Raw genomic sequence first — 27,766 nt, 5'->3', positions numbered from 1 at the left:
AAGATGATACTTAATGGTTATACAGTAAATGATTTGTTAATGTGAAGGTAAGCCCAGGACATAGATTTTCCTTATTTTATACCCCCATTTTATGGCTTTCTGGTCTTCAAGGTTATGTTGTGTTTTCCCCATACCTAGCATAATCTATTGATATTTGGCAATGGACCAGAGGAAATTAAGAGAGGTTCATTTTCATTCAAAAAGACCATAATCAGGTCACTATCATAAACAATCAGGTGAACTTACAAAACTATTGTAAATGATCATTTAGAGCCTCTTATTTAAATAAGTCATTAGCCTTCAAATTGGATACTAAACAGAATTTTAACTCATTAATTTTACAATTGCCCATTTCTCATCGCAGAACATTTTTGTCATTGCGTCTCCACTGATCTCATGGACATGCCTTTTTCAAGTTTAAATTCATATCACAAAGACAGAAAAACGATATCTCTGTGGACTTTAAATCCATTCCAGAGATTCTGCTCTTCTCCATAAATCAGATTAACTTAACCATATTTGCTATAGCTGGTGGTCACCAGACCCCAAGACTCCTCAGTACCTGTTGTCTATCCAGACGCATCCTCTTGGCGGCATTTCTACTCTCACTCTCACAGGCTGAAGCCAAGATACTCTCTGCAACTGCTGAAGTAAGGTGGGAAGGAATAGGTCGAGACTAAAAAAAAAGAGAGAAAAAAACATGAAAAAATTATTAACAGTATCATTAACAGTCCAATGCTATGCTCAGAAGATCTCATAGGATGTGCAGGAGTATCCATGTATTTCAACTCAACTGATTTCAATAGAAAGAGGAAATGGAAATTGCAAAGATGAATAATGAAAGCTAGTTAGAGGTTAAAGCTAGAGTTGCTACAGATCCATCATCCATTCCCACAGCTCCTTTGTCACAAGTGTTTAGTCTGGGCCATTAAGCTGGAGTTTGAACAGGCAGTGGTAAAATTGCTGACTGGGTTTTGCAAGTAAAACAAGTCCTTTAATTCTCTTATAACATATGACAATGCACAACAAAACAAAACAAAAACAAGTGACAGGGCCGAAACAGTTGGAAAAACTGACAGACACGCAGACCATGTCAAACAATCTTAATATGAAATATTATGACTATTTACAGTCTAAGTTGTGACACTATTGATGTGATTAAAATTCTTATAAAAAACACCTTACTTTAGCTTAAAAACAAACTAAAAATTCAGTCTTAGAACAATTTTGCTATAACAAAAATTCAGTGTTCTAGATGTGAGATGTGCATGTGTGCCTACATGCTTTGTTTTATTTATAAAATATGTGTCAATATTATTAGTCTAACAGGTACATGTTGGATATCCATCTTCTGTGTAGCCCATGTAGAAATTCATTAACCCCCTGATTAAGCTCCTAATTAACTACAAATTGTTTGTGATTCTCCATATCATTTGTGATAATCAGAAAAGTTTTCCATTTTTTCCCATAATTACATGAAAAATTATCTAACTGAAAGATGAAGTACTTAATGATACCAGACAGTTTTCTAAAAAATTATGATAAGCAAATGATAGATAAGTAACATAAAAATTAAACGAGATGAGATAGCAGAATATGAAATGACAAAATAAGCATCTTTTAGCAATCTAGCATATATGATAGTATGCCATCTTAGGGTTTTCAAAGCCTCTGTCCAAAATATGTATGGATGCCATACATATTTCTTAGAGGCCTCCCAACTAATAGAGATCTTTTAATTAATTTTTGTAAATGAATGTGAGCATGCCTTTATTGTACTTGATTCATTTTGCTAACTCTGGCATGTATGATGTGCATTAGCACACTGAACCATAGCATTTCTATCTCAAACAATATTCTAGAACAGCTAAATTCAGACCACAGTGTTTTAATAGCTACTCTTCAGTAGAATTTGTTCAGTGCAGAAAGAGACCAAGCTTTGACTTTATTTGAACAAGGAAGAAATTTCTGCTGCCACCTCACCCGACTCCCCCATGTTTCCACCTCCAAAGTAGCCTCTGTAGGCAAAAGGTAGGAAGGGTATAGGGTGCAGTCTCCACTTGCTAACCCTGTGAGATGATGGAAATGATAGCTAGACAACTTTGACAATAAAGCATTAGGATATTTGGAATGTCATTTTTGCAAAAGAAAGAAAAGAAACAGGCCCTCTGGGGTAGCAGGAAGAATAGTTTTGAGAAGGAAATTATAAAGCCAGGACTGTGTGTTGGGAACAGAGAGGGTCAAATGAGGTAAACATTAAAAAATATCTAAATTGTCATAAAGGTGTATATATAATTTCAAAATGCATATTGCTTCATTTCATTCTGTACTTCATTGAATATGGATAAGATAGTCTAGCTCAGAACTGAAAATATACTAAGCTACAAAAATCAGTGTTTCATTAAAAGATGGCCATAACATGGCTCAAAATTATACTCTAAACCCCATGGGAATTGGGTACACAATGTTGTTCTTCTCAACTGAATTATGTTTTCAGGCAACAGTGTTATAGGAAAAATGGGAATAAGAACATTCCATTACACAAAAATCATTTATTTCATTGTAGCTAGCATTATTCAAATAGAAGTGAGAGTTCACACCTTTATAAACTACATCTTAAGACACTTCATTTAGTTCTAGGGACTGAATTAACAGAAGCTAAATAAAATATCAGCAGTCTCTATTTTCCTGATCCAATTATTGATAGGCACATGAAATTCAGAGACCTATTTCTGTTCTTCATTCCTTTTATTTTTTCTCTTTACCTGGTACCTCTATTCAAAATTAGGAATATGTAAGGCTATGGAGCTTCATTAAGCTGACTAAATTGTGGTAATAAACACATACATTCCTTAAACACCTAATAGTTTGTTGAACAGAGAGAATACAAGGTAAAATATCTCTTTAATTAAAATTATTTGGTAGCATTTCCTTTCAAATTCTTTTTTAATATTTAAAAACAAAATGGGAAATGACTTTTACTAGAACAGTATAAGTTACTGTGTGTAATAATTTATATACTTTCCTTTTTGGAGAAAATGATAGAGTTGGGTTTTTCCCAGATATATTTAATTGGTCTTCTCAGAAACTAGAATAATGTCCCAGCTGAGTGGAACTAGATATTTTTTAAGGTCACTGGATAACCTCATTATTTCAAGATTTTGGGAAAAAAGTCAACTTCAAGATAAAGCAATCATGTACTCTTTCCTATTAAGTGAAAAAAAACAGTAGAAGCAAAGATACGTGATTAGACATGGCCAGAAGTTAAACAATATAATTTTGAAAATGGAGTTTTTCTGAGTTTACTGTAGAATCATAATCAGATAACTGTAAATGGCCATAGAAATCACTCAGTACAAGTTTCTTCCTTAAAGCTTGAAGAAACTCTTTTGCCTAAGGACAAACTGAGCTAGAAATAGAAGCCAAGTCTCATGTCTCCCAATTCTCAACTCTTCCACTCTCCTAAATTCTGTTGTATACTTAGTACTTTTGCAAAATTTATTATTAATAACATAAAATATTTTAGGAAAAATCCTTATATATAAAATGTTGGCTCAACTAAAAATAAGCAGACCAAAGTTAGTCCTTTACATGTCTGTATTACAATTATAACTGACTCAAGCTCATTGGAGAGAAGGGCAGAATGAATGAATAAAATCTATATTACAGTTTAATAGATACATATGTGTTTTTCAAGGAATTTACAATATCCTAAATACATGATAAAATATGTACCTCCAAGGAGAAAACCAGTACTATTCATTCTAAATTAATCTTAAGATAAATATTAATAATACCTAACTCATATTGAGTGCTTAGATGTGGAAGCATTAATACAAAAATCTTTGATTCATTATCTAATTTCTTCCAAAGAACCCTTGAGAAAAAGTACTTATATCACCCATTTTAAAGAAACCCAAATTAAAGTCCTATATAACTTGCCCAAGATCACACAGCTATGATGTGGAAACACCTGAATTCATCTTTAAGTCTGATGATAAACTGGGACTAATAATCCCTAGTAAAGTTTATTGTCATTTTACAACGAAGGTCTCAGTGAGTTTAAAGAAAGCTAGAGCTCTTAAACACTACACATTCCTCCAGAGGAGTCCATGTACAGCTAACTCCATTATGCATTGAAATGAAGAATATATTAGGGTCTTCCTAAAATTCTTCTCTTAAAGTCATCAAAATCCTCCTAAAACAGCTTCCTATTAATTCTTTAAAACTCTTCTTCATTAATGGCATGATAAAGTGGAACTTATCTAAATTCCATCACATGTTCTGAACTGATGCAATCTAAATTCACAAGATTTTCACGTTGGAGCGACCAGAAGTGCTAAGCAATTACTGTACGTGATACATAATAAAGCTGAGTTTCATGCCCAGAACGAGAATGAGGAGCCAGGCAGAGAAGTTCTTTCTCTCCTGTGAGGCAATCCTGGTAAAAATCCCCTTGATTCTAATATTGATGAGCCAGTAATAAATGCCGATGCTCGTCAATACACACAGAGCTCAATTATGCTATGCCCGGTTATATGATACTAAATATGAAAGTCTTTTGCTTATTTTCCCTCCGTGGTGTGGCTGTTATCTATTTCACAACTCAAAAGTACTGAGACCAAGAGAGTGAGAAGGAAATTAATCAGTTTTGCTCCTTATAAAAGCAGTGTTATCATAGAGAAATTTAAAACTATTATGTATGAGTTCGCAGAATTCATGGGGACTCCCCTTTCCTTTGTGACATTTACTAGTGGAGAGTTTTCTAAAATCATCTCTTTAGTGTTTTCCTGGCAGTGTGTTAATAAGGGCTGTAGTCATGGCTTCCACCAGGGATAAATGCTGAAGATTCCTTGTTACACCAGTAAGGGTGGCCATAAAACACAAAAGCTTCCACTGTAATAACTTGAAATAATATTTCACCAAAACGTCAAATGCAAAGAGTTCAATAGATCATTTATGGAAAACAACACTACTCCTTCCAGTGAGTATAGCTCAGTAAATCTACTATTTAGTATATATCTTAGATATTTAAAAAATAATTATTCAAAAATGTATATAATCACATATTCTACATGATCTATACCTAGATTGAGATTTGTTACCTATTTCTTTCCTGGATATGAGATAATGCTAAGTAGCCTTCACTAATTATCTCTTCATAATTAACTGTCATTCTCAACTGGGACGAGTTGATCTTTCCCCAGCACTGTTCTTATTGTAATAATCATCTATGTCCAAATCAATGGTGGTTGTATCATTAAACAGATGGCTAAACAGTCACATGGGGTTTTGAAGTTTAAAAAGTCACATTTTAATTGGGGACTTAAGATATGATTGCTGTTGGCACAGTGTAAATGTGTCTTTCCTTATATACGCATGTAAAACCTACTACCACACCAACAAACTATTCCAATTTTTGGTCTTAAAACTAAACAATGTTAGAGTCCTCTGAACTTCTGCTGTACCCTTAGGATGCTGTAGGGTTTTTTTTTTTTTTTTTTTTTTGCAATTATAAAAAGTAAAAAGAAATCGAGAATATAAGCTCTGTTCATGGGTTACTGCGGCGATGCTCTCGACTCCAGTGTTCAAGCACAGCTTAATCAAGTATTAGATAAGCCAGATTGGGAGCAACGGTGACATCAACCTGAGATTTTAAGTAGAATGCGCTCTTTTAAAATAATTAAAGCAAATAGTTCGGTAGTCAGAATTTAGGTAGAGTTTTAAATTAAGATGATTTCTGCTAAACTTGTTACTTTATAAAATACATAATTTGAAAATTCTGCAGCTTGGATGATATCCTGTCACCCCAAAATGGTATACCCATGCCTGAACACATAACTGTTACAGTGTAAAAAGATGCAGCTCCTAAGGGATCCCTTCTTCTGACCAGGTAGCTTCATTTGCCGACATCAGTGGACTCAAGTAACAGTTTAGCAACTAAGTCAGACAGACCTGGATGTTATTATGCAATCAGTTCCTTGCAATCTGCCTGACTGCTTTTGCTATATAATCTCTCTGAGCCTCACTCATTCTGCTGAGTATCATTATTTATATTTTTATAAATGACAAAACTGACGTTCAGTCAATAAGCTATGAATAGGAAAAATAATCTCTATATCGGGGGGCAGTTGTTAGAATTTCATGAAGTAAGGTACATCAAGTCACTGATATCTTTACTAGTTTATTCAACAAATATACTTAATGAGCACTTTCTATATGTCAGGAACTGAGCCAAGTCCAAAGATACGGAGATAAACAAAATCAATACTGTCTCTGTTATCATAGAGTTTACTTTACAAGTTAGTACAATGCCTAGTACATAGGGTATACTATACATGCAACAAAGAGTGTTTATTATAGACTCACAACCTTATATCAGCAATTGTAAGATCCTAATATTGTATAAGCTGAAATATTTCAAAAACTTAGGGCAAACTCAGTTGGCAGAAGAAACTGATATGAGAATATTTAGAATCTTTCTTTTTTCTTCTTTCTGTGAATATTCCTAGGTTTTGTGGCAGAAAGACTAATATATTTGTGCATGGGATGTTTTTCCAGACCCCAATGTGAGTGTTATGCAATAAACAGAATATGCACTTTATCATGTCCCCCAAATCAGAAAAGTTCTGAATTCTGGACCATTGATGATCCAAGATTTTAGATAAGCGTGGTGGATACAGACTAAAGTAGCAAATCAACTGCCTTGACCCCGTCATAAAAGGTTTTGGTGGATGGGATAAGCAAAGTCCCTTACTGACCTGACTGGCCACATGACTTAGTCCTGGACAATCAAGGGAGCCCATCCCTTTGTTCCCAGTGACTGATCCAAGAAATGGACATATGATCCAAAGAGGGCCAATCCAAGTCCTTTCATGGAAATGGGGACCTGGAGCTGGAAGATTGCTCTTGGATTGGGAGTTTTAAGAAAAGAAGCTTAGAGCTGCTGATGGCAACATTTCCCAACAGGTAGCAAGACTGAGAGTTAAACCAATACACAGAGAAGCATTGGGAGAGTGGCAAATCCCTGACATTTGAGCCCAGCTATGTGAGAATCCTTGGACTTTCCAGTTTTCTTGAGAAAAATATCTTGACTAATTTAAAAGGAGTTTAAAAACAAAGATGACAATTAACCCCTATCTAGGCTTTGATTATAAGTATTTCATTATGAATTAATAGTCTATGCTTTGGCCTTAATTTTAGAACATTATTGGCCTTTAATAATGATCTTTCACAAATACATGGGGAATTGTTAAGTTTTATAGTTGATGCTAAAGCCCAATTTAGCTAATGTCATCTGACATATACATCTGATCAAGACGAGATAAACTAAATTTTCAACTAAAATGACATGTTTTCATTTTAACTGACAACTTATTCAAATATCCACTAGGAAACATCTTTTAATTCTGAAAATAAGTGATTACATTTACTTATGATTATTTTGGATCATGACATCTTTTCTTTTAATCGTTTACTTATGAAACCTAAAACTATATACAAATTCTATTCATACAATTAATATTCACACTAATTACCAAATAGATAAAAATCTTTTAAAAATAGTGTTTCAAGAGAATTAAAATTAAACGTTATATGATTGCCTTCTTTAGGAAAAAAACTCCCTAAGATTTAAAATACATTAGGCTAGATTTTCAGTTATCAGTAGCTTTTAAAATTGAAATGCCAACTGCAGGATACTGTGAAAGACAGAGCACACAATAAACATTAGCTTATCTCCCCACTAATTTTACTACAAAGTAACACATTAGTATGAATGTCCACTCATTCACTCATCCTTCATTCAACAGTTTTAATTCCATTGAATTGAACATGGACTGAGCAGCTTTCACGAGCAACTAATTGTACTGTATAAGACATAGTGGATGATACAGAAATGAACAAGTTAAGAAGCAGAGTAGTCAAGGAACATAACTTCTTATTAGGGAGCTAAGGCCCATATATAAATAACAGTAATATAAGACAGGATAAAATAAAACTACAAAAGTACCACAAAGTACAATTTGCACATGGAAGAAAGAGAGATTTAAGGCTGCTCTTAGCTAGAAATGATGATTAAATAGATAAAGGCATATTGGATTTAGTCCTCCAAGGAGTTCAACAGATTGAGACAGCAAGGGTTTCCCAGTAAAGGGAGCAGTGGAATGCAATTTCAGATTCGATTGCATTTTATCCTGTTCCTCAGAGACCAGGTACCATGCTATGCAGAAGTTTTTATATTTGTTATTTCAAGTGTTGTTGGTTTTCATGTAGAAGTGCTATTTGTTTCCATTTTTCCCGTGAGGAATCTGAACAACAAGAGATACAAGGTCCACAAGTAACAGCTGATAAAACATGGCTAAGAACCAAGATCCACTGACTAAAATCAGGGAGCTTTTCTTCAGATTTGCTCACCAGTGCTGCTAATTTTCCAGTGTCTCCTTCTGGGTTGTTTCCTTTTTCTTAGAGTACATTTTAGTTCTTCCGGAAACAGCTTGTCAGTGGTAATTTCAGTAGTTGTCTGAAGTATTTTTCTTCCTCACTCTGGAGGTAGAGTTTAGCTGGGCATTGATTTGTAGATTAAAAGTAGTTTCTCTAAAAAATTTTGAAGACTTTTTTCTCAGTATTTTGAAGATTGTCTTCCGACATCTATTTTGAGGACAAGTAGTATTATGTTCAGTCTACTTTCCTGTTTTAGGTAATTTCTTGTTTCTTCCTGGTGACATTTAAGAATTTCTTGGGTCTGCTGCAGTTTTGCCTTGATGTACATAGGTGTGACTTTGTTTTTATTTGTGCTGTTCAGGGATGGTCTGTTTCTCTGTTCTTAGTATTCATGGTCTAGTCAATTCTGAAAAATTCTTCCTCCTTTTTTGCTTGAATGTTGTCCTCATTCTCTCTAATTTCTCCTTTGGAATGTCTATTAGATCTATATCACTCTAGTCCCCAAGTTAACTTCTTTATCAAATTCCACTTCTCTTTTTTCTTTCTGTGAGTAATTTCCACAGTTCCAGTGTATCAATTTTCTCTTTGGTTGAATCATCTTATCTGCTATTTAACCCATCTAGTAAGGTTTTAGTTTCAATGTTTATAATGCCTGTCATTTCATTTTTTGAAGTTGTAATTTGATGCTTCTAATTCCCCTTTAATGGAAGAGTAGTCCTTTCCAGGGTCCCAGCTTTTTATACAGTTCTCAGTTCATGTTCCTGCCTAGTCACAAACCCAAATCCACATCTCCTGAGCTTGAATTGGCATTCAAATCCCAGCCCTGATCTGTTTGGGCTTAAATTCACTTTTTCTATCTTCCTACTCTGTTACCCTATCAAATTAAGGGCTTACAACTCTGGCTACGAGTTTTCTATTAATTTCAAGCCCTGGGAATGTCCTTTTCTTTCTTTTGAGCTTATATAGGTATTTAAAAATTGTTATATTTTACTCAGGGTTTGTATGTATTCGTAGAGGGAAGGTGAGTGGCGTGTGTGAGGGGGGATTCCATGAGACTCAGGTCAACATTTTGCTTAAACTAAAAGATCCATTGATGAGTAACTCTGAAAGCAATGATGGTTGTATTCTTTACACTTTAGTTACTCTTCAATTTTAGTAAATAAAATAATTTAGTAAATAAAGAGAGAATAGTACCCATGAACCCTGAGTCAGGAAAAAATCAGTGAACCAAGAGAGCACACACTGAGAGAAAGAGTAGCAGTTCCCTGTGATAACCGAGACATTAAAGGAAATAATTAAGCATATTAGAAGAAAGGGTAGAAAGGGGCCAGATTACATGCTAAACATTTTATTTACATTATCACATGTAATACCTCAAGAGCCCTCTCCTTTAGAAAAATGGAGACTCAGAAACATCACATAAAATTGTACAGGAATTGAACCTAGGTGTCTCAGTTTCAAAAGGGCATACTGTAACATACTATAGTAAGAAATTTAGAATTTGTCCTGAGATGACAAAAGTTTGACAGTATCAAAGCCAGAATTGAGGAGGACTACTCCAGGAGAAAAGGCAGATTTATCATAAGTCAATGAAGTCCAGGCACCAGGGTTCTTCAACTGGATGGGACTACTGGAGTTTCTGGATGTTGTAAGTGTTCTAGTATTTCTTCTTTTTCTGAAGAAAAAGATTTGAATCTTCAAGATTTCTCTTTTTAAAAAAATTTATTATGTGTGGCTTTTTTTCTAACTGCAGATAAATATTCATTCTTCTACCTAATTTTGTGCTCATAATTTTGTATTACTTTTCTTTTGAAAAAAAGGTCCCAAATTTCATAATTTTCAGGTGCAAATCCTAGTTCTGTCTCTGCTTATGAATTAGAGGGTAGTATAAGATGGAAGTAGGTAGTTGAGCTAGAAGGATTATGCAAGAGTATAGGTATGAGATTTGAAAGGTTAGAACTAAAATGATACCTGATAAAATTCAAAATTATGGGATTGATTTGGGAAAGACAGCAAAGGAAGAATAAACAGTATTTAGCCAGTGGTAGAATGCAAGTCAGAAGTATAAAGAGAGTCAAATCTCATTCCAAGTATATGAACACTGGTGTACACGACAACAGTGGTGTGATTGCTGGAAATAGATAAGTCAAGAGGAATTTACTGTTGATTTGGTAGATGAGGTGGAAGGTCAGTGGAGAGAATGGGTGATAGAGAATACAGAGAATTCAGTGAGGATATAACAACACGTTTGCCTAGCATCTGACTAGAATGTGGAATGAAATACCAAGGCTTTGTATATGACTGGGATTTACTTTGAGAGTAGAGTACTGTATACAGGGGTAAACTTCTGCAGCTGTGGAGAGGGTAATATGCGGTACATGGCCAAGCACAGAATCTTAAGAAGTGCCCCAAATCAAGAAAAAGGTACATGAATAGAAATAGAAAATAGAGTCTTAAGAAAACGGGGTGATTTATAGTTGAGGATGCAATTTTTGGATTTGGTGCAAAGGTAGTCATGTGATCTTCATAAGAACTAATTCAATATAGTGGTAAGAACCAGAGCCTGAATTTAAGGGATTTGGTGGGAGTTGGTGGTAACAGGTGTAATCTGTGAGTATAAAATATTTCAGGAAACATGGCAAAGAAAGATGGACTCATTGAGTCCCCAAAGAAAGATTATAGAAGTTATAAGATTAACTTTTTTTTTGAATTTGGACACTTTTTATAAGGCAGAAGAGAAGAAAAGGGAAAACTCAGTGAAAAGGGAAAACTGAAAATATGACCATTGGGATGGTCAAAGAAGCCATGTTCTAAAGGAGGTGAAATGATAGGGGAGCAGAAGTGCAGCGTTATCCAGAGCAATAAGACCAGGACACTTCCTCTGTAAAGGCAGCAGGGGATACTTGAAAAATTGTAGATGATTGTGAAAAATTTTCATATAGCTTGTGCAGGCTCTTTGAGTGAAAATAAAGACTAAGGAATATCCATGCTAATAATGGCTAGAGTGATACAGATCACTGAAACTGAGAAAGCTAAAGAACTGTGAGTGCAGAAGATTAGCTATCAAAATTATTAAGAAAGGTATTATAGGATGTAATTAAAAAGAAATACTATGAATAAAGAACTTAGAGGATGGTATGAAAGTATCCTGGGGGATGGTAGATGACATTTATAAAAGAGAGGGCAAAAATTGGTACAAATAGCAGGTGGGGAATTCAAACTAATTAGCATCAATTAAGTTAACTGGTCCCAAAGAGAGAAACCCGTACAGTTGTGCTCACGATGCATGAAGAATATTGTGAATAATAATGGTCGTGCAGGTATAAAGTTTTAAACCAAGATCTTGTGTGAAGGGCTCAGTATATTTCCAATCAAATTTTTAGTTTAAAGAAGCACTTTAATTCATTTTTTATAATAGCTCTATTTGCTAAAGAATGAATAGTGTCACTGTAGCTTTTGCAATGCCTATGATATCTATGAAAGCTGTGAATAGAAGACGAATTCTGATCTCTCTACTTTAGTCTGCATCAGACAAGTAGAGGCAAAGGATGTTAAGTAGTCAAATTCCCTCAAAAATGTACTATTTCCTAAACATTAAATATTTATTTTCTAATGAAAGAACTGTAAAATAAGAAGGTCAGATATCAAAATTACTGAGGAGGGTATTATAGGCTGTAATTAAAAAGAAATACTATGAATAAAGAACTTAGAAGGTGGTCTGAAAGTACGGTGTTTCCGTAATTAATTAGATTATTTACACATTTGTTTTTAAATTTATACCTCTTTTTCCCCCAAATAGATATCAGAGCTACCAAGGAAATATGTAAGCTAAAACAAATTTAAAAAACAGATAATTGGGACCTTAGAAAGTTTTTTGGCTCTGAACTTCCTGACAGGCACAAAAGTGAATGCAGTAAGTTAATGATGAGAAAACATGAAAGCACTATATTTCTGCAGAAGAAACACATTTTTTTTCATTACATGCTAAAAGAGGGTTCCAAAATGAGATCATTTATAGTGGACATTAAGAAACCTAGTGGACAATGTCCCTGGCAAAATTTTACAAAAAATAGCATGAGATTTAATTCTTCAAACAAATATAGTCAAATAAATAATATTAAAAAGCAAATTAATAGGTAATTTTTCAAGTGGCTGAGTTTATTGAATTCAAATATCTAGGCCACTTGATCTAACTTGATATAGTGTCAAGATATGAGATACAGGAGGAAGGATGGACTGAAAGTCTCTTAGACTATCTCCCCCAAATATTTTCATTTGAGTTCTATAAAAATACGTCTAAATATATGCAGCATGGTGAAAGAGTCTCTAAACAATGCAAACTCAGAAAATAAAAAGAGAAATCATATCACATAACACAAATAATACTTAGGTATGGGGTAACCTCACCTTGTTTATAAAGCTTTCCTTTTATGGCTTTATCTATTATAGGTGTTCTTGAATTTAAGAACAGGACACCTTGGAGAAATACATTTCTTTTCTGAAACAATCAACAAATATTCTTCAGAAAATTAGCTGAAGTAATTTGAGAGTCAAAGCTGCATAATAGAATCAATAATGATTTGATATATTTGTCTAAGGATTAATAGAAGGGCTGCTTAACTCATTGGTTCTTAAAATCTAATGAAAACTAAGACAGTACTCTGTATCAAACTTATTGGATTTATTTTTCATAAAACATATCCTTTTATATTCAACAGTGAAGAATTTATGATTTGAGATGATTGGGAACACCGGATTAGTGAAAGTGTGTAGAAAAGTATCATAATATGGTTATTTAACTTCATGCATTATAGAGACTGTTTGGAGCAATGACATAGACATTTTGGCTACTTCAGCAATTAAGACCTTTGGGGTCTTAATAATTTCAGTGAAATAAGAATGCATAAATATATACTCTAATATTTGTATGCATTCAGTGAAGTGAATGAAAAGTACTTGTGTTGTAAATTCTTAAGGGATAGTGTAGACTAATTAAACATGAATAGATTTTGTATTAGCAGCAGAAAATTAGAGTGAATGTCAAGATTCTCAAGTATAATACTAATATAAGTTGTGATAAACCACTTCTATGGGAATATCTCTTTGAATTTCTTAATCAAAGTCAGTAGGGAACATATAATTCAATATTTTGTGTTTTGCTTTACTTAAAGAGTCTGCTGGCTTAGAGAGCCTAAGTAACTGGATGAGCTAAGCTTGCTGAATGCCACTTTCATTTTATAATATGGAGTCCCCTATCAAATACTCCTACAATTCTACTTTACAAATATATTAAAAACTTCTTTAGGTTGCTTTGTTGACTTACTAAGTACTACAAAATAATTTGCATGTAAAGATAATCATATATTAAAAATGATACATTTTCTTCATGTCTACCTACAGCAAAAACAATATAAGAAAATATTTTTTAATGTTTCAATTTTTAAAAACTGTGGATATTATCTTATATTAAAATTTAAAATTATGAAGGCAAAAAAATATTAATGTACAATATTTAGTTGTAATTACTATCTGCTCTAGTCATGCCTTTTCCTATTTGTTCCAGGTAAGGATGAGTGTTCAAAATGATGACCTGCTCCATGACAATGAAGTGATACATAAAGCCAATCAAAGTTCCAAGTGTTAACTAGATGGCAAATTTAATTTTTATTCCAATAGTGCATTACTGAGCAATGTATTTTTAAAAAATGGGCTAAACTACAATATCAATTTTCATCTGTGTTGTTCATTTAACATTTATTTATATTAGGCCTTATATTATTACTTAAGCACTTCACTTCCCACAACTTGTAACCTCAAAGAATCATTATGATCAGGGAACATGTTAAATTTTCTTAATTAACAAGTCAGGCATCTTTTGTATTTCTCATTACTTTGCATGATGTTATGCACATTATACATATATTGAATAAGTGAACAAAAAATGAACAAATGAAAATTATTAAATATGAAATACAATAGATTTCTTTACAGCATTATTTCCTTCAAGATTAGTTTGTAAACCTACTTGATTTTATATTAACTTTTTGTCTTTCTCTATGCATAGCACAAAGTTTACATCAAATAGATGTTCATATTTGGTAAATAAATACAACTAATAAAAAACCTGTGATTATCTCAAATACACCTTTGAGAAATTAAGAATTCTACATGACAATGATTTTTTTCTTTTAAAGAATTATTAATAAATGGAAAATAAGATAAATTTTACCAAATAAAAGAATCTCTAAATAACATTAAAAGATTTAGAAGAAATAGTAGTGCCAGATGCTGGTAAAATAAAATCTTGGTATATAACATTATTAACTTTATTGTTACTGAAAGAGAAAAGTATATATTGTGCATTGTGCACTGAATGAGACATACTTAGTTTCTATTGGAATTTTACATCAACTGCCAATTTGATGATGAACTGGATGTCAAAGCCAGGATTCTGGGCTTTTATTCCTGGTTAGATATCCTTTTTGTCTGTCATCTTTCTCCTATTGGGTGACAATAACTTTTAAAGAATTCAATAATGGGGGAAGTAGCTGTATTTTCTTCAAGCAATCTCTCCTCTCTTATACCATACCACCTCAACTGTCATAATTTAATTTCATCAGGCACAGCTATGTTATTTTATTTTAAAATAATTTAGGCACAACAAACTCCAACTTCAATATAGTTATTCTAAGAAGTAAGCAAATTCTTAAATGCAGTGTTCTGTGATTTTATAATACAAATATTTTGGGTAGCTTTTTTCAGGCGATGGATTAAATAATATTTGGTTGATTATATTTTCAGAGTTCAGATTTATTGAGTGGTTATTATGTGTCAAAAATGACTTGTCGAGCTTTACACGACAATTTATATAATTCTGTCAAAACTATAAGTTAGGAATTATTCTCATTTCCAGAGGAGGGACCTGAGCTCAGAAAGTTGCAGTACCTTGCCTGGGTCACATAGCTACAAACTGGTGGATCCAGAACTCCAGACCAAGCTCTCCAGGGACCGAGCCTTGTGTTAGGGACCATCTTGGCAGACTGCCTCTCTATAAGAAACAGTCGTTTTTCTTTTAAAAATATCAAAGATATTTTTATAAGCCATTGTAGAAAAATAGATAATACAGGAGTTATTACTTGTTATTCATTTCATTTACATCTGGAAAACTATTTCTCCTACTGGCATACTCTGAAACCTCTCCTATATCTATACCAACTCCTGTTCCATCACACCTAATAAATTGGAGGCACTGATCACAAGCACGAAGAGTCTTGGCTTTTACGGAGCTTTCTCAAAAGTACAATGAAAATAGTTTCAGAAAATTTCTAATACATGTCCACTCAAATACATAAAAATATAAAGAAATTTTTAAAATACATTGTACAAACTACTTCTAGGTATAACAATTCCATCAAGGTGAGATAGAATAAAGGTCAAATAACACTGATATCTAATTTCCACCCGTAAATATCTAACACTGGCATAATATCATCCAACTATAAAAAGCCCAGCTGAATCTAAATGCTCATGTTAACCATCCACAAGACAAGCACACAAATATACCGAGTACACAAAAGCCTTATTTTTCACATAAGGATTTTCATTCCCTGACCTTTATTTTCAAGGCCTGCTATTTGTTAACTGTTGGTATGAAAATAGTATTACTTAGATGAATCCATTCATTTCCTTTTGTTCCAGAGAAAGCCATTCTCACAGGCCATCTAAAGCAACCACTGGTGCTTCAGTTCAAGACTTGAATAACCTTAGATCTGCTTTGGCAGTAACAGAAAGGAAACACACAAGAATGAGACGCTGGCTCTCACTGGTGTTCACTCACATGAGCCTCATTTCCTACGACATGGTACCTAGGCTTGTGAGCACTGGTCTCACAAGGTACGTCTTACTGAATCAACAAAGGGGATAAATACTTCAGGAAGATGAAAAGGAGAAAAAACAAACAAGCAAACAAAAACCCCTTGGACCTGACGTTATGGAAAAAATTAAAAAGACACTAAGATGAAAAAAAAAATTGTGTCATGGTTACATGTGGGATTTGGATGGAATCTAGGGCTGTGTTTTAATTCAAAACTCACCATCTCAAAACCACTTCTTTTCATCCGCCTGCAGGACTTGAGGTAAGTACGTATGCGTTTTCGGGCACGCTCTTGATACTCAGGGAATTGTCGCCTGCATGAGTCAATGATAGCCTGGATCTTTTCTTTGGGCTGCTTAGAGATTGGGACCATTCGGTCCAAGTTTTCATCTACAAACAGCCTGACAAACATCTGTTGGCAAGAGGGAGACAGAGGAGAAGGGTTTGGAGGGCTGCTCTCTTCTGTTCCTAGCTTCCTGTCTTGATTACTGATAGGAAAATACTCTTGTCTGGTTTATGCACTGGAGAACTTTGCAATGGAAAGCCAGAAATTTTAAGCAAACACCCTTTACAGACTTTCTAAATGGTTGGGTTAAAAAACAGAGAGAGAAAGAGAGAGAGAAAGGCAGACAGACAGACAGACAGAAAAGTATAGACTATTGCGTAGAAAAAAATCAAGAAATAACATTAGACTGTGACGATTAAGCACCCCATAAAATTCTCTATTAATAATACGACTGTTTACATTGCTACACTGCGCAGTATACTAATCTCGGAAAACAAACAATTGACTCTTTTTTCATGCATAATTAGATAAGCTGGGAAAGCAAACAAAATAACGGATGACGGGCAGACGCTTCCGAGGGATAAGCTGAGGCCCCCTTCATCCGCTAGGTAAACATGCATACTCACACAGCACAAGTGCAGTTTTCAGCTCACATTTGGCTTTAAAATTCTAAACAAAACACAGCAATTCTGGTGTCTGGTTGGCTAAGAGTGTTTCATGTACTTTTTAAATCCTTCTGTAAATTAAACAAACATGTCTCTAAAATAGCCACAGTTACCAACAAGGAACAACATGAAAGTGAAGTGGTAAAAATTCAGCCATAATGGTAGGTTGGCAGGACTCACATTAAAAGCTTTCAGCCGCTCGGCCTCAACGCCATCTGTCTCGTTAACTTTCTCAGAATCTTCGTGGTCATCGTGGTCATCTTCATCCTCATCTCCCCTGTTTAGGGACAGGTCCTCAGCACCTCGGTCTACACTCTCATTTTTGCCCGAGTCGTAGCTTGAATAGCTATGTGCAGGGGACTGAAAAGAAAATGGGAAATTGCTGCTTTGAAATTCCTTGCACAAGCTTATAAATTTTGCTTTATTTTTAATGTCAATCATTTCTCAAAAATCTGGTTTAAATAAGTTGATAATTCTAGAGCTGTGGCTATTTTAATTTAAATCAAAATTAGCTTAAATGAAATCAAATTAAAAATTCATTTTCTCAGTCACATCAGTCACATTTCAAGTGCTTAATAGCCACATAGTACATTTCCATAACTGCAGAAAGATTTATTGAATTTAGCTTTTTGAGAGCAATTACTGTTTCCATTCAATGTACATATTCCAAAAAAAACCCCAACCTGCAATCAGTTTTGTAAAAGAATCACTGAATCACATATTCTTTGAAATAGAAATGACCTCAGAGCTTAGTCAGTCTAACTGCATTAGTATTCTTGAAAGAGATAAGGAAACTGAGGGGTAGGTATATTTAATTGATTTGCCCAACAAGGACTATAGAAAATACTGATACTAGGACTGCTAGGAAAATATGCTTTAAGATCAGTTTATAATTTGTCTATTAGTCGAAAGATGGCATCTGATTTTGGTTTAGAAAAAAGGAACTAGGTTTCCTCCTAGCCATTTGTTAAGCTTAGTGCTTTGTAATGTACAAAAGAAGATGAATGCCAACCAAGGCAATTTTCACAAACGTTGGTAATTGTGTCCAAGACCAACCATTGGTCCTGCTGTGGTAGCTTTTGCTTGTTTGTTAGCCCAGCACCTGTTCCTTTCAGAATCAGCCCCTGCTTTGCCAGGTCAAAGTGCCAATCCTATGGGTAACAACCGCCTCTCCCCTAGGCATGAGTGCCTTGACTTCACCTCCAAGTGAAGAAAGTGTGCCTGTAACTAAAATCAAGTTGAATCCAGCAGAGCTAAGCAGAACAGAAATAGACCTGATAACATCATTTGAGCATCTAGATTCAACCGTGCCTGAAATTAAATTAACCCATGGACCTTTCAGCTGTGTGATACTATATCCTCTCCGTCCCCCCGCTTTATATTTTTGCTTAAATCTGAATTTAGATCATTTGCAATGGAGCCTGGACTAGTACAGAAATCAACCATTACAAGGTCAAATTAATGACCCAAATTTCACATATGATGACTTAGATACCTAGGTGGCCCCGGCTAAATAGAAAATAATTCTGTAAACAACAGCAGCTATCTTCAAATCTATCAACATAGTCAAATGCTTTTGAAAGCATTTACAATGGGAAATTTTAAATCATCAGCGTTCAAAAATGCCTCCGTGCAATGATAACATATGTGTTGCATGCTTTGAGGATTGCACTAATATATTATTACTGTATAATCAGAGGAGGGATAACAAAACTAGAATAGGTCACTGACATTAAAAGTGAAAAAAAGGCATATTTTTATAGTTCAGATCATTAACAAGGTGGAATTACCTAATCAAATATAAGGCAAATATTCCGTAAGTTTGAAAAATATACTATATATGCTTTTTAAATGGCAATGTGAAATATTTAAAAAGTGTTATAATATACTTATCTGGATGCAAATATGCTGGGCTAATCTATTCTTTTTAGATATGATGTGAGACACAGAAGCCAGCCATCTGCTACTAACAGTATCACTTGGAACCACGAAGGATTTATAGTCCTATTCACTCAAGGTAAAGAACACCCATCACAAATCTGAGAATATTCAGGATCTAAATCCAGAGCATAATCAAAGGTTTTTCTTCTATGATATAAACTGAAAGTTTTGTAACTCTGAATTACGTTTCTCAGATGGAGTGTCATTTCTCACCTATCTCACTGTTGAAGAACTAACTAGCTTTCAAGGCCAATCAGATTAAGTTCAATTTCCACAAAGATTCCCACTTCTACCTCAGTCAACTTCAATTTCCCTCCACTGTGAACTCTTAATAACCAATGGCACTGGACACAGAATTAAACACCACAATTGCTCTCGACTTTTCTTTTCATGTTAATATGCATTTTCCTTCAAGCTAGACTGAGATAGGAATCAACATATAGCCTTCCACCTTTCCCTTCACAGCATCTAAGAAAGGTTCTCTACGGAGTTGGCACTTCAGACTGTAGTTTTCCTTTTACTACAAAGTCTTTGGTCTTAAAATATTGGGGAGTGAAGATAAGCCACAGACTGAAAGAAAATCTTTGCAAAAGACACAGGACAGTTATCCAAAGTCTACAAAGAACACTAAAGCTCAACAATAAGAAAACAAACAACCTGATTAAAATATGGGCCAGAGACCTTAAGAGACACCTCACCTAAGGAGATATACAGATGGCAAATAGGTGTATGAAAAGATGCTCCACATCGTATATCATTGGGGCAATGCAAATTAAAGCAACAATATCACTACACACCTATTAAAATGGTCAAAATCTGGAACACTGACAACACTAAATGCCGGAGAGGATGTGAAGCAACAGGAACTCTCATGCATTGCTGGTAGGATGCAAAATGGTACTGCCACTTTGGAAGATAGTTTTGCTTTTTCTTCCGAAACTAAACATATTCATCGTATGATCCAGCAATTGTGCTCCTTGGTATTTACCCAAGGAATTAAAATTTTATCTCTACACAAAACCTGCACATTAATGTTTCTAGCAGCTTTATTCATACTTGCCAAAACCTGGAAACAACCAAGACGTGCTTCAGTAGGTGAATGGGTAAATAAACTGTGGTTGACTAGATAATGGAATAATATTTAATACTAAAAGGAATGAGCTATCAAGTCATGAAAAGACACAGAAGAACCTTAAATACAAGTTACTAAGTGAAAGAAGCCAATGGAAAAGACTATATATTGTATGTTTTCAACTATATGACATTCTAGAAAAGGCAAAACTAGGCACAGTAAAAAGATCAGTGGTTGCCAGGGTTTAGGGGGTGAGGAAGGATGAACAGATAGAGCACGGAAGATTTTTAGGGCAATGAAAATACTATGTATGATACTATAGTGGTGCATACATGTCATTATACATTTGTACAAATCCATAAATGTACAATACCATTAGTGAAACTTAATATAAACTATGGACTTTGGGTAATTATAATTCATCAGTTTAGGTTCATCAATTGTAATATGTGTACCACTCTGGTCAGTGATGCTGATAACAGAGAAACTATGCATGTGTAAAGGGAAGTGGGAAGATGGGAAATCTCTGTACCTTCCCCTCAATTTTGCTGTGAATCTATAACTGCTCTAAAAATAGTCCTTTTTAACAAATGGGGGAATATGGGTATTGGGGTGATAAAATAGAATCAGGCAATAACAATTACTAGAGGCCTCCTAATAAGCCACATAAAATATGGCAGTCATTGCCTCATAAACCTGTGTCACCTCAATAAAAACTTTGGATGATCATACCCTAAACAAGCCTCCCCTTCAGGAACAATTATTTTCATATTGCATGTGTAAATCCAAAATATCAAAATTAGATCTTTAAAAATACAAAGATAAAGAATCACAACTTATGCCCTATGGAAAATATATACCTGCTTATCCTCAAAACACAGGTGTTGGTTTATGGGGACAAGATTAGATTTTTGTCTTAGTTATATATTCCACTCATTCCTCTTGAGATAACATGTGACCGTCCTTAGCAAAGACCTTCTTGGAAATATATTTGCACTTTCCTTTTCTCACATTTCCCACCTGAACAGAACTGCCAACTCCAGACCTAGAAATATTCCCACAGATAGGAAGCTTAACTTTACTTTTAAAGAAAGTTTGCTTACCCTATGGTCAGAGAATTTCACCTCTTTGGTTAAATTTATTCATAATTATTTTATTCTTTTTGATGCAACTGTAAATGGGATTGTTTTCTTAATTTCTCTTTCTGATAGTTCATTATTAATGCATAGAAATGCAACAGATTTCTGTATATTGATTTTGTATCCTGCAACTTCACTGAATTCAGCAAGTTATTTTTTAAAATATCAGTTATTCATTACTGAATCTACTGGGCATTCTTAGCATCATTAAAAGTGTGATTACCAGACACTGTGTGCCGTCTGATGTGATTCAAAATGATGCAAAATGAAGCAAACAGCATAACTTAAGAAGCAAGCTCATGAAAAAAAGAAAAAAGAATTTGAATTGAATCAAACCTAAGTCTAGAAACAGTGGTTCTCAAAGTGTGCCTGTTAGATCAGAAGTAACTGCATCTCCTGGGAACTTATTAGAAATGCAAATTATTGGCCTCCATCCAGATGACCTGAATCAGACACTTTGGGGCTGGACCCATAATCTGTGTTTTAACACAGCGGTCCCCAACCTTTTTGGCACCAGGGACCGGTTTTGTGGAAGACAATTTTTCCACGGACACTGGGGTCAGGGAGGGGATGGTTCAGGCGGTAATTCGAGTGATGGGGAGCGATGGAAAGTGGCAGATGAAGCTTCACTTGCTTGCCCGCTGCTCACCTCCTGCTGTGTGGCCAGTTCCTAACAGGCTGCGGACTGGTACTGCTCTGCGGCCCAGGGGTTGGGGACCCTTGTTTTAACTTACCTTCCAGGGGGATTCTGATGCAGCTCAAGTTTGAGAACCACTATTCTGAAGCTAACTTCCATTTATAGGAAATAAGACAGATAAAATAACAAGTTAAAAGACACAAGAGAAAGCAGACAGACAAATCCAAAATACGAGACACTGTGCAGGACAATTGACTTTGGTTCAGCAATATGTTAGTGACACAGAAAAAAAAGTGATATATTAGAAGAGATTTAAAAGGTTTAATAAAATGAAATGTGTTGACTTTGTATCATGATCCAAGTAAACCCAATGCAAAAAGATAATTTTGAGAAAATTGGGAATATTTGACTGTGGATGAGGTTATTAGGTAATAACATTGAATACTTTTTTACATATTAGGTTAGATGTAATAACCTAACATTTGGTTAAGTAAATGTTTATGTAAGAAAATGTCCATATTTGTTAGAGGCAGAAATTGAGGAATGAAGGGATGAAATGATGTGGATATCTGGGATTTACTTTTAAATACTGCAGGAAAGAAAAGGAAAAAAGTGGAAAAAAAATGTGGAAAATAAAAAAATGTGGAAAGCCTTAACCACTGTTGAATTTGGGTGATGGGTGTTAGTAGTTCTATGTATTATATTCTCTATTTTTAAATGATTTTAAACTTTCAAAATGAATTTTAAGATGTATAAATTTTGTAATTAGTTTTATATCTCCTCCATTTTGAATATTTTTACATGACAGTCATTTATTCAAAAACATTTAAAGAAGCACTACTTAATACTTAGAGCATTGTTCTAGGCTCATAGGATTGAATGGATCCAAATTTTTTGAGGTCTGAAAGTTATAAAGTTTGGAGAGGTGGTGCATTTGAAAAATTAGTTAGAAAAGTGAATATTTAATTAAAATGAGAAAAACCACAATAAATTACAAGATTCTAAAAAGCTTATAAATGCTACAACCATCACAAAATGTAGAAAAATAATATTTTAAAAATTAAATAACGCCCTGGCCCATCTCTATAATACTGTTTCCTTTCCACATTTCTTGGCTGCATGCTCTTTGATTGCTTCTTCATATGACAATGATTTTGTATTATCATATTCTATAGAGAGAATAGAAAAATAATTCAGTCTTTACTTCAGCATATCTGATGGAAATGTGTCTTTTATTGTTGATAGTTTAGAAATTTTCCTTTCCTCTTCAAATTAAATATTGCTAATATCATGCAAATTGTTACATTGTTTTCAGTTGGGGAAACCTTAATCAAGTTCCTTTAATATTTAGGGCATCTTAAGTTTTCTTGGGAAGTGACTGATGTCTTCATTAAAGTGACATTTATGAATTTTATGTTTTCTTCATTGATATCAGTGTCTTTTGTCAAATCCAATGTGAAATTTAAATCTTCTTCCAACGTGTTAATATAATTCATTTCTCTTCATTATATTTTTCTTCCTCCCAAGGAAATACTGTCTTTAGTAAGACCTGGACATTTTCATTACAAGTCACTTCTCAGTGTCAAAATGTCGATCGATTTCACTTCTTATTTTGTTGATTTTTTTATACTCCATTACTATTTTCTCTCAATTATTTAGTAAATAAATATAAAGACAACAAAGCCTTTATATATTTCAAATTAAGGGTCTGTAATTTCTCACGTATTTTATTCAAAAGGTCCAAAAGATCTTTCCACATGGCAATTGAAATGTCATAATTCCACTGTGTGAAGTGTACACAACATATCTCTGTATTACTACTTATGCATGTGAATTTGCAATTACACATTTGTATAACCAAGGATTGGTATTTGTTATTTTGTTTACTGGTTTACCATTATGTATATGCTTTCCCAAGATTGAGATTAATTCTTCGTAAGCAGTTTTGGATAAAGAAGTCACATTTGATACTTCATTTTGACATTTGCCAAGTGTTTGTCCAAAAATTAATAATTACTTTGGAGATTCTCATGAAATTTTAGTTATATGAAAGTCACACCATTTCATAACATCTGAAAGGAAATCTCTCTCACTTAGTAATTTTAAAAACCATAGCTACCTTTTTGGCACTTCAAAATGATATTAAACATTTTTTTCAAGCTTGTTCTTCAAGGTATTAGTTGGCTAGCAGGTGGTTCTCTCATTTGGCATGCATCAGAATCACCCAAAGGATCTTTTCAAATATAGAGCACTGGACCCCATTCAGTAGGTCTGGAGTGGGGCCCAAGAATTTTGATTTCTAACAACTGCCCAGGTGATGCAGATGCTGCTAGTCTTCATCCATTTGAGCTGCTATAACAAAAATACTACAGATTGGGTGGCTTAAACAAAAACACTTATTTCTCACAGTTTTGGAGCCTGGGAAGTCCAAGATCAAGCAGCCATCAGATCTGATGACTGATGAGAACCTGCTTCCTGGTTCACAGGTTACAAAATTTGTCAACAAGAAAAATAAGATTATGGCTAACTGTTTAATGTCTAATCAAAGCATAACTGTTAAAAAATTTTAAATAAATGTAAATAAGATCAAAGATTATACTATTAAACTAAATAATGGATATTCATTAAATATCTAAATCACTTCCAATTAAGATAATATACTGAAACATTAAATGCTAAACATAAGTCTATCTACTTTTGGTTTTTAAATTTTTACAGAGAGACAAAAAATACTTAGGTTTATTAACAAAATGGCCTGTCACATTAAAAATTGTACTATAAATACATATCTCTAAAAACTGTAAGTTTTTATAATTATGTATTAATAAATTTGGTAACCCACAATGTAATGCTAATATATTATAGTTCACAATTGCCTACTACCTAGTTTTCACTGGAAAATAAAGATTACTAATAGTAAAAAGTTTATTGTGCACACATCAAAAAGACAGTTCTTGAACTGGGAACACTCAAACTAAAACATGGAATGAGGCTCAGGGGTATATTGTTACAAGGCATCTTATATAGTGGGGAGGCAGTGATTTATTCTTCACAGTGGTTATAACAGAATTTTCCTTTTTAAAAAAATTTTTTTTGGCCACGCCACACGACATGTGGGATCTTAATTGCCCGACCAGGGATCAAACACCTGATCCCTGCGGTGGAAGCACGGAGTTCTAACCACTGACCGCCAGGGAAGTCCCTAGAATTTTCTTAAATGATAATGGTAGGGAATCGGTTAATTGTTACCTCATTTCAATTTTGGGTAACAGTTTAAGTTTTGCTTATGGTTTTTCAGAGACACAAGCAAGAAATGACCCAGGTCAAGTCAGTCTCGCAAAATAAGCTAAATTAAGTTTTGCTTGTATGACTAAACTGGGGTTGTCTGCTCAGAAAATTTTCAAGGTTGGTTCCATTTGGTTTTATTTTTTTATATTAATGAGATAGTGTGCATTCTTTTTTTATAATTTATCTTTGAAATCTAGCACATTTTACACTTACAGCCCATCTCAGACTAGTCATATTTCAAGTGTTCAATAGCCACATATTCTACATTTGTATATATTGTAAAACGATCACCAAACACTACCAACTACAAAGGAACTATTTTCATAAGACACAGAATCTTTGTTTCCTAGGCAGATTACATTAAAGGTAAAGATAAACCTTTTATAATCATTTATGAAAAGCAGACCAATAATCTAAGAATTTTTGTGCTTTTTATCAGACAGAAAATTAAATCCTAGTTTTGAACTCTTTTAAAAAACACTTATAAATAAATCTATTCAATGTGAGCCAGCTTTGAACTCACACATGAAACTTCTTTCCACAAATCTCTGTACATTTTTATATCCATTCAGCTTTTGTCCTATCATTTTTTATTTTTTATTTTTTGCTTTCTTATTCTGGAACAATCATTTTATTTAGGAAGAAATTACTTTTTCTCCCTTACCAAAACAAAAAAGCAAAAAAACCCCAAAACCCAATAAACAACAACAAAAAGAACCCCACCAAAAACCCAAAACCAAGCAAAAAAATGGCCTTCATACCTTTCCTTATCCAAAACACACATTCTATCTTCCTTACTTCCTTTTCATATACAGTTGTTTTCTTTTACCCTTATTATTACTAGTTTTATTTTACATATTGATTATAAATTTTAATTACTAGTACCACTGTTAAATGGTGAGTCAGAAGTAGAAAAGGCAGCTATCTCTCTTGCTATTCTAAACATAAAACTTTTTATTCTGATGAATATAATTTAATTTATTCACAATAGGAAGTCATCTATAAGAAGCGATTTTTCAGAGGATGGAGGGTCTTAGAAACATGCATTGAAATCATACTGAGAGATTCAGCACTAAACAGATAACAAATTATCTTAGGTATTAACGCACATTTCCAAGCAAAAAAAGAAGAGAAATATTGGTCAGACTACACAAAATCTGAAGGAGTGGGGGTAGGGAAGAGAGTATAAGCCATCATTCTAAAACGGGTTTGGAACAACTGATTCTCATATTTTTCTCCTGGAACATATGCCTAGGGTGCCAATGGTTACTGAAGTTTCTCTAACTGAAAAAATAATTGCGCCATCATTCTGCTATTCCACTTAGAAAGAGAAGCTGTAAGTCAAAAGTAGCACATTTTATTTGAAGTTACTATATACTTCAATGTGAAGGAATTGCTCCTGAGAGAATATGATATGTATTTTAACCAATTTGTCAAGGCTTTTATTTTTATTTACAAATGATGACAGAAATATGTGCTAGGAATGACATTTCAGGTTTCTTTCAACCTGAAGCTTAAATGATTACAACACTTTTAAGAGGAAGAATCCAACAAACTGTATGTTCTTGAAGCTTCTAGAGATAGATGTCAGGGATACTGGTTTTATCTTTCATTACAAGGTGAGAATATAATCATATTACAGAAGTCTTTTGACCTGATAGGTAAAGATGTGAATCCCTGGTTTAACTCTTCTTTTAAAGGTTCAAACACAGCTACTTAAATTATTAACCTATCACCCTAAAGGAGGAATCCCCAAAGGGCAAAATTCATCTTCCAATATCCCACTTCAGTCCTACAATTAAAATAACAAAAGGTAAATGTAGGTATCATATCTCAGAACATCTAATGTAAATAATAATTAGATTTTGTTAGGTACTTTTAAAAAAATGAAAAATGTTATATATACTATTAATGCATTTTCCCCCAAACCCTAAATTTACTATAATACTATCTCATATGTCTTTAGAAGAACATATTTTTCTTCTCAGAGTTCAAATTTAGGTGAAAGTGAGCCTTGGAAGTGAACTGAACTCCCAATCATTAATTCCATCACCGACAATTCAAATGATTACAATACTGTAGTGGCTTTAAGGCACTATTACTGTTTTTATTTACAAGGGAGTGGGGTTATATAAATATTTTCACAATATTTGGTAATAATTTCGCCATCCTAGGCTTTAGACAATAAAAAAACACTTGATATATGACAAAATTGCCAAGTCTGATATCTACTTTAGAATCCTTTTAACTTGCATACTAAATATTTAATCTTGTTTCATTTGTCTTACTTTTGAAATAAGTATTAGTAGTAAATGACAGCAATATCATCATCAATAATAGCAATGATAATAATAACCACATGTGGTTAGTGGCTGCTATATTAGACAGCACAGACCTTTACTGATGACCTTGACTTTAAGAGA

At 33.8% G+C, this 27,766-nt stretch overlaps 1 protein-coding gene across 6 annotated transcripts in view; it reads right to left on the bottom strand.

The window, feature by feature from the left end:
- NOL4 (nucleolar protein 4) overlaps positions 1–27,766 on the bottom strand; it is a 408,480-nt gene that overhangs the window by 100,499 nt on the left and 280,215 nt on the right. For 3 of the 6 annotated variants that reach the window (XM_061169493.1, XM_061169492.1, XM_061169494.1), the window contains 2 exons: positions 17,447–17,626; positions 563–676 (listed from right to left, as the gene is read on the bottom strand). In XM_061169493.1, coding sequence (XP_061025476.1) covers positions 563–676; positions 17,447–17,626 — 294 coding nt within the window. Of the gene's footprint in view, positions 1–562; positions 677–16,535; positions 16,728–17,446; positions 17,627–27,766 lie in introns of all 6 variants that reach the window. The other 3 variants (XM_061169490.1, XM_061169491.1, XM_061169495.1) reach the window with 2 other exon arrangements.

Source organism: Eubalaena glacialis, chromosome 15, assembly GCF_028564815.1.
Source record: "Eubalaena glacialis isolate mEubGla1 chromosome 15, mEubGla1.1.hap2.+ XY, whole genome shotgun sequence".
NCBI classification, from domain to species: Eukaryota; Metazoa; Chordata; class Mammalia; order Artiodactyla; family Balaenidae; genus Eubalaena; species Eubalaena glacialis.
The sequence above is the reverse complement of the archived record's forward strand: the minus strand, read 5'-3'. Positions and strand labels throughout refer to the sequence as shown.